The sequence below is a fragment of the Pristis pectinata genome, chromosome 6 (genome assembly GCF_009764475.1).
Source record: "Pristis pectinata isolate sPriPec2 chromosome 6, sPriPec2.1.pri, whole genome shotgun sequence".
NCBI classification, from domain to species: Eukaryota; Metazoa; Chordata; class Chondrichthyes; order Rhinopristiformes; family Pristidae; genus Pristis; species Pristis pectinata.
The window spans coordinates 97,440,563-97,454,202 of record NC_067410.1 but is presented as its reverse complement, the minus strand read 5'-3'; the positions used below and the strand labels follow the sequence as shown (position 1 = coordinate 97,454,202).

Here is a 13,640-nt window from a genome sequence, read left to right as displayed (position 1 = left end):
CCCCTTCCATCAGGCAGAAGATACAAAAGCCTTACAGCACGTACCACCAGGCTCAAGGACAGCTTCTATCCTGCTGTTATAAAACTATTGAACGGGCCCTTTGTATGATAAGATGGACTCTTGACCTCACGATGTATCTCATTATGGGCTTGCACCTTACTGTCTGCCTTCACTGCACTTTCTCTGTAACAGTAACACTTTATTCTGCACTCTGTTATTGTTTTCCCTTGTATTACCTCAATGCACTGATATGATGAAATGATCTGTATGGATGGCATGCAAAACAAAGTTTTTCACTGTACCTCAGTACATATGACAATAATAAACCAATGAAATTAGAGCAGAATGTGATAAATAATGTGCTACTAGATGGACTGCAACTTAATCCTACAATGCACTACACTTAACAGTTCAAGCATAATTGCTCTCCTAAAGTGTTCCCTTAACGTTGAAATGAATGCAGTGTTATGACAATATAGAACACGTATTGAGTTAGAACATAAAACATAGACCACTACAGCACAGTACAGGCCCTTTGGCCCACAATGTTGTGCCTACATTTTATCCTGCTCTAAGATCTATCTAACCTTTCCCTCCCACATTTCCCTCAATTTTTCTATCATTTATGTGTCTATCTAAGAGTCTCTTATCTGCCCCCACAACCACTGCTGGCAGTGCATTCCACGCACCCACCACTCTCTGCGTAAAAAAAAACTTACCCCTGACATCCCCCTTATACCTTCCTCCAATCACCTTAAAATTATGCCCCCTTCTGTTAGCCATTGTTGCGCTGGGAAAAAGTCTCTGACTGTCCACTTGATCTATGCCTCTTATTATCTTGTACACCTCTATCAAGTCACCTCTCACCCTCCTTTTCTCCAAAGAGAAAAGCCCTAGCTTGCTCAACCTATCCTCATAAGACATCCTGGTAAATCTCCTCTGCACCCTCTCTAAAGCTTCCACATCCTTTCTATAATGAGGCGATCAGAACTGAACACAATACCCCAAGTGTGGTCTGACCAGAGTTCTTTGGAGCTGCAACATCACCTCGCGGCTCTTGAACTCAATACCCCGACTAATGAAGGCCAACACTCCATATGCCTTCTTAACAAACCTATCGACCTGCGTGGCAACCTTGAGGGATCTATGGACGTGGACCCCAAGATCCCCAAGATCCCTCTGTTCCTCCACACTGCTAAGAGTCCTGCCATTAACCTTGTATTCTGCCTTTGACTTCGATCTCCCGAAGTGTATTACTTTACACTTTTCCGGGTTGAACTCCATCTGCCAATTCTCAGCCCAGCTCTGCATTCTATCATGATATTATAAACATGATAGCATTCTAAACATGATATTAAAGGGGCTGGTACACAGAGCTAGTTCATTGCCCAGTAACAAAATGCCTTAGCTCAAGAATTAAGAAAAAGTGAATTGCCCCAAAATGAAACCAGGTTATGCAATCTGAATATCATTATTAACTCCACAGGGACCTCCAGGAGAGCCAGGGCCTTGGGGTGCAAGGGGCCAGAAGGGAGACTGTTCCCAAAATGGAAGGAAAGGTAAAGCTAGCCCTGAATGCAGTCATTGAAGCATGTTAAAGAAATATTGTCATGATGTGTCGTCTGCATTGTTGAATACTTGCATGGTGTTAACACCTAACTTATAATATGTAGTGCATTGGGAGTTAACTAATTTGTATAATTTTAAATATTAGTTAAAGATTTTAAGCTATGATTAAGGACTGTTTACATTCCATTAATTTCTGGACATTTTCAAGAGGGGAGGGTCAAAGTTTTGTTGTTATTTATCTAAATATGGGCTGGAAATTGTAGGATGCATATTTAAGAAAGGATTAAAAGGATTGAGTAAGGGTCAGAGATGGGAGCAGTGCAAGAACTTCCTCATCAGCCCAAAATTCTGTTGTGCTGGAGACTTGTGCTGAGGTTCATTGATGGGAGTGGGTACATGGTGGCTGGCAGGGTGGGGTGACGGAGGCAGGGTAGAGAGAAGCTTGTTCCAAAATGCATAAGGGGCCACAGGGACAGTTTCTGATGAAGGGGCTCAGACCTGAAACATTAACCCTGTTTCTCTTTCCACAGATGCTGCCTGACCTGCTGGGCATTTCCAGCATTTTCTGTTTGTATTGCAGAATTTCAGCATCCGCATTTTGTTTTTTCATTTTTAGGAGATCAGATTCTGGTCACATGAGTTGGCAATTGGTAGGCGAAGGGCTGAATGGAGAGAGATTTGTGAGGTGTGAGGATGTAGTGCTGGTGGGAGGATGAGCAGGGAGTGAATACCAAGAAAATTTTATGAAGGAGGACCAACGTGAAAGAGATGGATCACTTGGACTCCCCAGCAACAGATCAAGGAAGATTTGTTCACTTTAAATAATGCCAAAGCCCTCTAGTTAAAGCCTATTTTGAAATGAACAGTATCTTGCATGCATGACATAGCAATCACAGTTTTGATTCATTTCATTCCCATATTGCACAAAAGGCCAATAGAATTTCTCGGTCGCCAGCTTAATGATGGTTGGATAGATGCTGTCTTTAAACGTACATCTTGATCTACAAGCATTTAGCACTGGACTTCCAATCTGTTTGAAGGATGGTGAGGAGGTTCATAAGTAATCGGAATTAGAAGCGTGAGGCAAAAATTTAGTAGAATGAGTTAGCAGGATAAATGTATGAATAGTATAACAGAAGAGTTAACATAGAATATACTGTACCAATGAAAATAAATAGCCAACTGAGAAATGTATAAGGGGAGTCACAGTACTTTTTGTTCTTTTAACTGATAGTGTAGACAATTACTTGCATTGTGTGGAGCAGCAATAACTATTGATAAAATGTACATAAGCTTGCTGGGCTGCAAGCACAAATATTATGTATGAGGATGAGGGTAATTTATTCTGTGCAATCTTTTGCCATAAAAAACTTCCCACTAAAGCATAAGAATGCTTAGAAAGCACCCCCACACATCTCAGAAAAGAATCAAATTGCTTCACGTTCAGTTGAATACTTTTAAGATGCAGTTACCGTTAAGTAGATGAACAAGGCATTGGACATTGAAATATTTGTGCATTTTCCCCTCCACAGGAGAGAGAGGAGATCCGGGTAATCCTGGGCCTGCAGGTATGAGAGGAACACCGGGTCAGCCTGGTCAATGTGGAAATGCCGGAATGATGGGCGAACCTGGACCTGCTGTATGTAATGGTCTTGTAAACGAGTTGTGCTTACAATGTTATAAAACCTCATCCACATTAACATTTTAGTAACCGCTTTGTGAACACTTTTAATAGTAAGATGTCTTAGGAGGATCTCTCCAGGAGATCTCCTGCTCCCTATCTGTTGCAATTCAGCAATTAGGAGAACACCTGATTAAATGCTACCTCTTTTGAGTAGATGATGCTGTAACCCTTGGCTTAATTATATAGCATTCTCACTGGGTAAGGAGGCTATGGTTCCATGCTCAAGTTCTGCTCCCTGAGACATGATCAGAGATGTCTTGACCAACACAGTAGTGTGAGCGAGGTGGGCAAAGAAACTAAGGACCTGGTTACCTGTTTGTTCCAGCTGGAAGAAGAACGTTAGTTCCTATGAAAAGTAGGGGAGTTTACAACAATGATGAAACATCAAAGCAGCATTTCACTTGTTGCAAAATTCTTTGAGAGGTTCTGAGGCCTTAAAAGTCAAAGTCATGTTTATTGTCATATGCACAAATACACGTATGCACAGGTGCAACGAAAAACTTACTTGTAGCAACACCACAGGCACATATAAGCAGCATTCACAAGAAAAATATAAATCTAACATAAATTATACACAATTTTTACAAGAAAGAACACAACTAGAACAAAACAAAAGTCCATTTTAGTGCACAGTCATCATAGTGTTGTTAAACTAGTGATTAGGGTTTTGCTGGTTGGTTCAAGAATCAAATGGTTGAAGGGAAGTAGCTGTTCTTGAACCTGGTGGTGTTGGACTTCAGGCTTCTGTACCTCCTGCCTGATGGTAGCTGCGAGAAGATGGCATGGCCCGGATGGTGGGGATCTTTGACGATGGATGTTGCCTTCTTGAGGCAGCGCCTCCTTTAGATACTACCGATGGTGGGGAGGGATGTGCCTGTGATGTATTGGGCAGAGTCCATGACTCTCTGTGGCTTCTTACATTCCTGCGCATTTGAATTGCCGTACCAGACCATGATGCAACCAGTCAGGATGCTTTCAACAGTACATCTGTAGAAGTTTGTTAGCGTGTTTGGTGACAAGCAGAACCTCCTTAACCTTCTTAGAAAGTAAAGGTGCTGGTACGCTTAAAATATATCATAAAAATGTAAATCTTTAATTCTTTTAAGTGGACCAACAGGTCTCAAATAAGGTTTTCTTTGATTGCCATTTTCCACTGGGTCATTTTCCATTGTGCAGAAAATTACAATGGTGAAATTGGTCATCTTAATGTTAAATCTTCTCCCCGTGCTGGATGTGTGGGATACACTAACCTTCCATGTTGCCAGAACATGAAAGATGGAAATGAAATCCAGTGCCATCACATTTTATTAGAATATACTCAGCCGCAGGAGGGCTATGGAATGGTTGCTGAACATGGCAGAAAATTGGAAAGTGGGACAAGGAGTGTGGGTTTGACGTAGCCAGACCCTGGGCCATTAGCTACCCCTCCACCAACCATCCCCAGCCCCCACCAAGACCAACCTAATTTGTGAAACATCAGGAAGCAGAATTAGGAGCTAATGTTATTCTTGGGCTCAGAACCTATTGAGAGAGCTATCTGTGATTCTGGTCACCTAATCATAGGAAAGTCTTTACTATTCTTGACAAGTTGCAACCAAGTGTTTGAAAGAAAATGTCTAATAAGAATTTTTGGTAAACTAGCTGATATTTTCAGGATTATGTCATATTACTCATGCATAGAAAGAGGCCATTCAGCCCTTGAGTCAATGCCAGCTCGCAGGACAATCCAATCAATCCCATTCCCCCCTTATTTCCCTATGTGTGTGTGTGTGTCTCTCTCTCTCTCTCATGCCCTTCAACTCCATCCTGATTTTCTTACCACTCATCTATATTGGGGGTAATTAACAATCTACCAATTTTACAACAGTACTACCAATCAACATATCTTTGGGATGGGGCAGGAAACCCATGCAGTTACGGGGAAGAAACATGATAACTCCACACAGATAGTACCGGAGGTCAGGATTGAACCTGGAATTCTGGAGCTGTGGGGCAGCAGCACTCCCTGAGTTGCCCCTAAGCAATTATTCAACATTGGTGCATGTGGCACTTTACAGGTGGACCTGGAAACTCCTGAGGTCTGCTGAGTGGGGGCACGTGTGTGAGACAGATCTGAAAAGAGAGCGAAGAGGCGGTCACCCTTTGTCCCCACTAGCAGCCTGAAGAGTGGGACCAGGTTGAATTTTATGGCCAGAACTCATTTAATTCCCAGTAGACAACTGCTTCATCTGTTCAGATCATCAGGAAATCGTGAAAAATCGCATGCTTCAGTGGCAGTATCAGCCTTCAACTAGGGGCTTCTTGCAAATGTGTGGCTGTAGGATAGTGGTGGGGCAGGAGGGGCAGTGTAGATTTAAATGTTTATTGAGGGGATGTAGAAACACTTAGGCCCCTGGCCCTCAAGAAATAGTCCCATGTGGGTCCAGTCAAGCTCCAGTCGTAGAGTAACACAGGCCCTTCAGCCCAACTCGTCCATGCCAACTAAGGTGCCCACCTAAGCTCGTCCCATTTGCCTGTATTTGGCCCATTATCCCCTAAACCTTTCCTATCCATGTACTTATCCAAACGTCTTTTAAATGTTGTTATTGTACCTGCCTCAACTACTTTCTCTGGCAGCTCGTTCCATATATGCACCACCCTTTGCATGAAGAAGTTGCCCCTCAGGTCCCTTTCAAATCTTTCACCTCTCACAAACCTATGCCCCCTCTAGTTTTTGGTTCCCTTTCCCTGGGTCTTCCAGCATGCCTGACAGGTTCCTTTGACGCTCCCAGAAATATCTCCAACCTCTTGCTCTGAAACTGATACTAAGACAGAATGGGACAGGCTCAACTGAACAGGCTTTATTCTGATCTTTACTTTCGATTAACAAAACACCACAGAACCACTTTGTACCCAAATGTTACCACATCAGCTGTCCCTTTGTTTGAGCTCTACTCAGGATGTAGCAGAATATTTTAAGAACATAGGAACAAGAGTAGCTCATTCAGCACCTGACTCCTTTGTGCCACTAAGTTAGAGTATGGGTGATTTGTGTCTTACACAGCTTTGAAATTTCCAGTTGACCGAGTCCTTGTGGGCTTGGTCTGCTGAAAAGCTTAGTCTTTTCCACTCAAACAGTCCAGTAATAGTAGCAGTCATCTCCAAGTGATGTCATTGGGACTAGACACATATATCAGAGAGTCATACAGCATGGAAATAGGCCCTTTGACCCAATAGGTCCACAGAAGGTCCATGCTGCCCATCAAGCGTCCAATGTACTAATCCTACTTAATTTTTCCCATATTCACATCAACTTCCCCCAGATTCTACCTCCCATCTCCACAGTAGGAGCAATATACATTGGCCACTTAAGCGGCCAACCTGGACATCTTTGGGATGTGGGAGGAAATGAGAGCACCTGGGGAAACCCACGCGGTCACAGGGAGAACGTGCAAACTCTGCACAGACCACCAAAATTCGGGCTTGAATATGGGTCACTGGAGCTGTGAGGCAACAGCTTCGCTAGCTGCACCAGTGTGCTGTGCTTGTGTGTATGTGATAAAGGTGCCCTTGTTGCCAAGGAGAGAAAGTGAAAAATTCAAACCAATAATATTCCAATAGTTCTGAGATGGATGAGAAGCCAAAGCAATTTTAACTGCCCATTCAGCTAGGGTTAAAACTGTACTTCTGGCTTGTTTCTGAAGTTTATAGCATTGCATTCTCTGATGCATATTTAAATTTCCTGCAGGGTGAAGCTATGAATGGAGTTCCAGGACTCAAGGGTTTACCTGGTTTTCCAGGACCTCCAGCTTCCCCAGGACCACCTGGACCTCCAGGCACGGGTATTCGTGGTTCAATAGGTCAACAGGGTCCTGACGGAGAAAGGGGTTTTCCAGGACCTCTGGGACCTCCAGGACCTCCGGGACCTAGAGGCCAAACAGGTAAAGTATCCTGAATATTTCCAACTGGGAATTCAACATGCATTCAGAATTCTCCTCCATCTTATCTGCCAGGGATTACCTCATGGCCTCTTTTTGCCCTCCTAATTTCCTTCTTGTGTGTATTTCTACATCCCTTACACTCTTCAAGGGACTCGCTTGATCCCAGTTGCCTACTCCTCATATATGCCTCCTTCTTTTCCTGACCAGAACCTCAATATCCCTTGTCACCCAAAGTTCCCTTATCTTACCAGCCTTGCCCTTCACTCCAACTGGAACATGCTGACCCTACTCTAACTGGAACATGCTGACCCTGAACTCTCTTTATCTCACTTTTAAAAGCCTCCATTTTTCCAGATGTCCATTTACTTGCAAACAGCCTCTCCCAATCAACTTTTGAGAGTTCCTATCTGATGCCATCAAACTTAGACTTCCCCAAATTTAGGACTTGAGCACCAGTCCTATCTTTTTCCAGGACTATATTGAAACTAATAGAATTATGGTCATTGGTTCTGAAGTGCTCCCTTGCCAACATATCAACCACTTGCTTAGCATCGTTTCCCAAGAGGAGGTCAAGTGTAGCCCCTTCTCTGATAGGGTGTGAGGAAAGGGCAGGAGAATGGTGTGAAGATAGACCATCCAAGATCTTATTGGAGCAGGCTCCATTGCTATTTCTAACATTCTTTTGTGCTTCTTCTATCTGTCGTGTTGATAACATGTCCACTGAAACCAACCACATCCCTATAACCAAACTAATGTAGACCCAAAGAAATAATGAACTTCAGGTTTGCAACTTCTGGGGACAAAGGGGAGTCAATGTGTACAACAAGAAATGAATTTCTTTGCATTAATTTAGATGTGTGAAAAGGTTATGTACATTTTTTATAATTACATCATAAATATGCCTTTGTGTAATGATCCATATTGGCTAACTCATTGTTTGAAAATGAGTCCTACCAAAGTGTGGCAACTCATCAACTAAATCAATATTAGATAAAAGATCTGGCTGAACCAGATGTTTCTGGCTGAGCCAGATGCTGGCACTAATGCCAGATTCTTAAACCCTTTCCCTCCTCCATATACTGTATATCCTGACCTTACTGTTAACCAACCTGCCACATGAGGTGCCATCCTCCTGAGGCACTTGCCACCATTTGTTTCATTTATTTACTCCACATGACAATAAGTGGTGAGCTGGTTCACTGGACACAACATAAACAATGGGACCAAATAGCTTGCCATCCTTGGGGTCAAAATGCAGTTATGGCACTGACATCTACCCTTCAGTGGGTAACATCTGTTTATTAAATCAGGAGATATCTAACCTGGGTATTTCCTACCCCAGTTAAAAACAAAGTGCTAGAAAGTGGCTCCTACTCAGTAATAAGGTACTCAGCTTTCAGCAGTTCCCAAACCCATTGCAGTCTTGATTCAAGCATGGGTGTGAACTGAGAGCGATGGTTGTTGGAGTAAGGCACCGTGGAGCCCTGACAAAACTGAAGTTACTGGGGATCATGGGGATGCCCTTCCATTGCTGCACTCACATCTGATGAAGAGAAAGTGGTTGGTGGTTTTGGGAGGCCATGACCCAAGGCATTCCTACTGGAGCAACCCTCAGATGCTTCGTCAATGACCATTCGGGCACTGTGTAAGGAGTGTAGCTGTCCATAATTATTCAGGTCTGTCACAATTTTACAAGTAATCAGGAGTGTCATGCCAACCTATTGCAGGACTTCAGCAATATCTAATTGGGCTGGCAAGTGAGAGGCAATGTTCACATCATCTAACTGCTAAGCAAGCCAATGTCCAAAAGGAAAAGGCTTATCCACCCCACCCTCCTCACTTGATCTTCAACAGTACGACCAATGATAGGCCCCCTGCCATCAACACATTAGGATACACCATAGACCAGAAGCTGAACTAGAAAGATCATAACCACAGGACATGCGAGATGCTAATTAGTCTGCAGGAACTGGCACATTTGAATGTCTAAAATTCTCTCCACCATCTGCAAAATTTAATTCAGAAGACCACTTTTCAAGATGAATATAGCTGACCTTCTACCTCAACACCATTTTCCAGCACTGTCCCCATGTTCCTGGATTCCCTGAATTTCAAGAAATCTATCAATATCTGTTTTGAATGAACACAATGACTGAGCTTCCACAATTCTCTGGGTTAGAGAATTCCAGAGGTTCACTACCCTCTGAGAAAAGAAATTTCTCCTTGGTCTTAAACAGCCTATCCCTTATTCTCAAGCTGTACCTCCTAGTCCATGACTCTATAGCCATGGGAAATATTCTCTATAGAACTTTAAAAGATGATAACCAAGACATCCGCTATTGCTAAAGCCAATTCTCTCAAAGCCCTGGGATGTAGATCATCAGGTCCTTAGGATTTATCAGCCTTGAAGCTTGCCATCTTCTCTAGTATTACTCTTGACTAATACTTAGTACTTTCAGTTACTCGGTCTCATTAGACCCTTGATCTTCAAATATATTTGGCAGGTTTTTATGTGGCTTCTTACATGAAAATTGACGTAAAATCATTAAGTTCTCTGCCATTTCCTTATTCCCCATTATAGTTTCACCTTTGTGTGTTTGCTAAGGGTACATATTTGCTGTCACTAGTTTATATATGCCTATAAAAGCTCTTATTTTTTGTTTCTCACCAGTCATAATCATCTTTCTCTATTGGTCCTCTTTTTCTGAGTTCTAAAATGATTAAATTTGGGTTCTTGTGCCTAGTAGGAATTTTTTTTCAACTTGTGCATTACTTCTTTAAATGCTAACCATTGCCTAGGGTCAGCACAGGTGTAAATGTGCTGTAAGGTTCTTTGATTCTGCTGTGTTTGGATAACCACCGGTGCACTGTGGGTTGATCACATTTGAACTCCAAGGTACACTGTGGCAAATCACCAAGCTTGCTTCCACATTGATTCTTAGTCCTACCATCTATATCTCCAAGGAGAACAGGAGCATCATCATGAAGACACCATCACTTGCAGGCTTCCATACCATCTTCAAGTGGAGACAGATCACCAATTCTTCATCATTGATGGTTAACAGTTGCTGATGTTTAGGCACGTGTGGATGGGAACATTATCACCATGTGACTGAATGAGAAGCTTTATGACACAGAAGTGACAGCAACAGTCTTGCACTTCAAGACTATGGTGCACTGTGTATGGCATTTAGGAGCCTTAGAACAACCTGGTTTGATTCTTTTTACTGTACTCTTACTGGTAACTCTTATTGTGAGCAATTTTGGGCCCCGTATCTAAGGAAAGATGTGGTGGGCCTGGAGAGAGTCCAGAGGAGGTTCACAAGAACGATCCCGGGAATGAAAGGCTTAACCTATGAGGAGCTTTTGATGTCTCTGGGCCTGTACTCAATGGTGTTCCGAAGGCCGAGGGGGAATCTCATTGAAACCTACCGACTACTGAAAGGCCTGGATAGAGTGGACGTGGAGTGGATGTCTCCATTGGTAGGAGAGTCTGAGATCCGAGGGCACAGCCTCAGAATAAAGGCACAGAATTTCTTCAGCAGAGGCGGGTGAATCTGTGGAATTCGTTGATATGCAGGGCTGTGGAGGCCTAGTCATTGAATGTATTTAAGGCAGAGATTGACAGGTTCTTGATTGGTAAAAGGGTTAAGGTTATGAGAAGAAGGTGGGAGAATGGGGTTGAGGAAAAAAAAGTCAGCTATGATTGAATGGCAGAGCAGACTTGATGGGCTGAATGGCCTAATTCTGCTCTTATGGTCTTATGGGAACAATTTGGGCATCAATTTTAATTTCAGTTGCATAGGATTTCTGGTGAGTGCCACAACTACATTTCAGACCTGGTCTGTTTTGGAACAGTCAGATACCTTCATGTCTCTTTTCATGTATGGAGTTCCTAATTCATTTGGAGCTCCTAACTACAAAATCAGAGTCTGAAGTTGATAAGTTTATCACTTTTCAACTTATATTACAGATACCATTTTTAGAATTATCTGAAACTACATTTGCAATCTACAGCCAATTAATGCAGAAAAGCGATCCGATATTAAATCAATTTCTCATTACCATTGTTTTCTTCTTTTGCAGGTAACCCTGACTGTCCTCTAATCCCAGGGCCGGATGGTCCGAAAGGAATGCCGGGGTTTCAAGGTGTTTATCTTTAATTCGGATCAGCACCATCAATATACTTAGATCATTGGCATGAAATTCATGAACTTAATATTTGACTGTTGTTTAACTGATGGAGCACTAGTTCTAGTGCAGTGAACACCATGTGATTGCAGTTTTCCATGTTCAGGAAAATGGGTATTGTGAGAAAATTCTGAGAGCCATTCAAAGCTCTTAATCAGTGGACTGCCTTGTCATTAGTCCACTATTTCCAGTGTATAATATATAAAAAATAGAATCTATGTCACTATTGCTCATTTACAGGTTCCCATTTGATGGTTATTACTGTAATTCAGGTTAATATTGAACTTACGCCATAATTTTTCTTTCCCTTCCTCAGGGCGAAAAGGTTATCCAGGGATACCCGGCAGACAAGGACAGAATGGCTTTGACGGTCTGAAAGGTGTCAAAGGGGATCCGGGCCTGACAACAGTCCCTGGAACACCAGGTGGGAACAGAAGGGAAGTTAAAATGTCAAACTGAATGCAACTCATTGCTATTGTTCCAGTTCTCTAATAATCCTGATTAGTTATGAATTATGACATTCTCGATGGTTCCTTGTAACTGGGCAGTGTTTTGTCAACCAGTCAACTGTGTTTGTATTCAAGGACCAATTCCTGCTGAAGTTTCTTTGATTCTATATGTCTGGATAACCGCTGGTGCACTGTGGTTACATCACATATGAACTCCAAGATACATTGCAGCAAATCACCAAACTCACTTCCACGTTGATTCTTAACCCTGCCATCAATATCTTCAAAGAGAAAAACAACATCTACGTTATAGTTTTCCAGATTATTAGTTTAGCTCCTGTGCTATATTAGTACACCTCCTTTTTAAGTATTTTGTGTGTGTTTCCTCTTTAGGGCTGTTTACAGTGCTGAGCATGCCTAATACCACAGGCATGGTAATAAAGAGAAGAGATATTTGTTCTACATTGTGCAGTAGTGAGTTAATTTAAATAGCTAAAAACATGAAGGGTTTACTGGTCATAGTTTATAGCTTTCATATCTTGGTTTGTATCAGCAACAATGTGCATTCCTGTGTCACATTTTTAATGTACAATGATGCTTCCCTGGACTGTTACAAATCAAAATTTAAATATTCTTAGTGATGTAATTCTTAGCCATTCAGAAGAATGCTGAAGTTTTGAATCTTTGGCTGCACTGAATTAATTGATTTAGAATTGGGTAAAAATGCAAACTGCAATTAGCTTTCTCAAGTTCCCTCTCTTACTCTTTTTTTTGTTCTGAGTCACTTTTTCTCCCTCTTATCTTCCTTTATCAATTTTACTGTGGTTATTATTGATATGAATACTCCTTCTGATCTTCCTATAGACTGTCAAAGTCTCCCCTTGCTTTTCCCAAATGCTGCCACTCTGTTCCAAGTTTGCTGCTCTATTCTGCTTCTCTGTTTTGCATCCCTACTTTGTAAATCTAGGAATTATCTTGTCTCTTTTCCCAAGATGAAAAAACATTGTTTAGCCGAACATTAACAAGATATTGAGGTTGTTGGTAAGGCTAGCATTTATTGCCTATCACTAAATACCCCTGAACTGAGCAACTCATAGGTTCCCTCAGAGGACAGTTAAGCATTAAGCACATTGCTGTGTATCTGTGGTTACATGTGATAAGGTTGACATGTTTCCTTCCATCAAGAGCATCATGTACAAAATACAATGGTGATCATGACAGTATCATTTTCAGGGTAGCAGACCATCAGGAAAGGCAGTGATGAGTACAAAAGAGAGTGTCAAATGGTATTACATTAGTCTTCTAGACATTCTTCCTCTTCGCTTCTGTTCTTTGCCTGATGACTGTTGATTGTAACAAGATGGATAACTTGCAGCTTCATACTTACTCTCAGGTTTTAAAGGATGCATTGGTAACCCAGGACCTCCTGGACCTCCCGGATCTTCTGAAGATGGAGCCCCAGGCATTCCAGGACTTCCAGGTGCTCAAGGAGAAGAAGGCCAACCTGGTGATTCAAGTGATGGTCCTCCAGGATCCCCTGGACAAGCCGGAAGAGATGGTTTAATAGGCGCAAGAGGAGAGCCCGGAGATCGCGGATCCCCAGGAGAACAAGGTAAATTTTAAAAGCTTGCAAGCTCCCCTTTCCCTGGACAGTTATTGGCCATTATATACATATAATTGCCATTTCAAGTATTAAATGTGGGTCTGAATCAAACTGGACTTTTAGATTTGCACATTTATTCCCTCAACACACAAGATAAAATCTAAAAGCATATTTTATCACAGTCCTTCTGCCGTCAACCTAAAGTTTGTAGCCCAGGCTATGGA

General features: G+C 42.2%; 1 protein-coding gene across 1 annotated transcript in view; it reads left to right on the top strand.

Annotated features, from left to right (window-relative positions):
- LOC127571887 (collagen alpha-4(IV) chain-like) overlaps positions 1 to 13,640 on the top strand; it is a 147,506-nt gene that overhangs the window by 87,830 nt on the left and 46,036 nt on the right. Inside the window, exons 24-29 of the mRNA XM_052018634.1 lie at positions 1,487 to 1,559; positions 3,102 to 3,208; positions 6,981 to 7,173; positions 11,260 to 11,322; positions 11,681 to 11,788; positions 13,207 to 13,425. Of these exons, the coding sequence (XP_051874594.1) occupies positions 1,487 to 1,559; positions 3,102 to 3,208; positions 6,981 to 7,173; positions 11,260 to 11,322; positions 11,681 to 11,788; positions 13,207 to 13,425 (763 nt within the window). The remainder of the gene's footprint in view (positions 1 to 1,486; positions 1,560 to 3,101; positions 3,209 to 6,980; positions 7,174 to 11,259; positions 11,323 to 11,680; positions 11,789 to 13,206; positions 13,426 to 13,640) is intronic.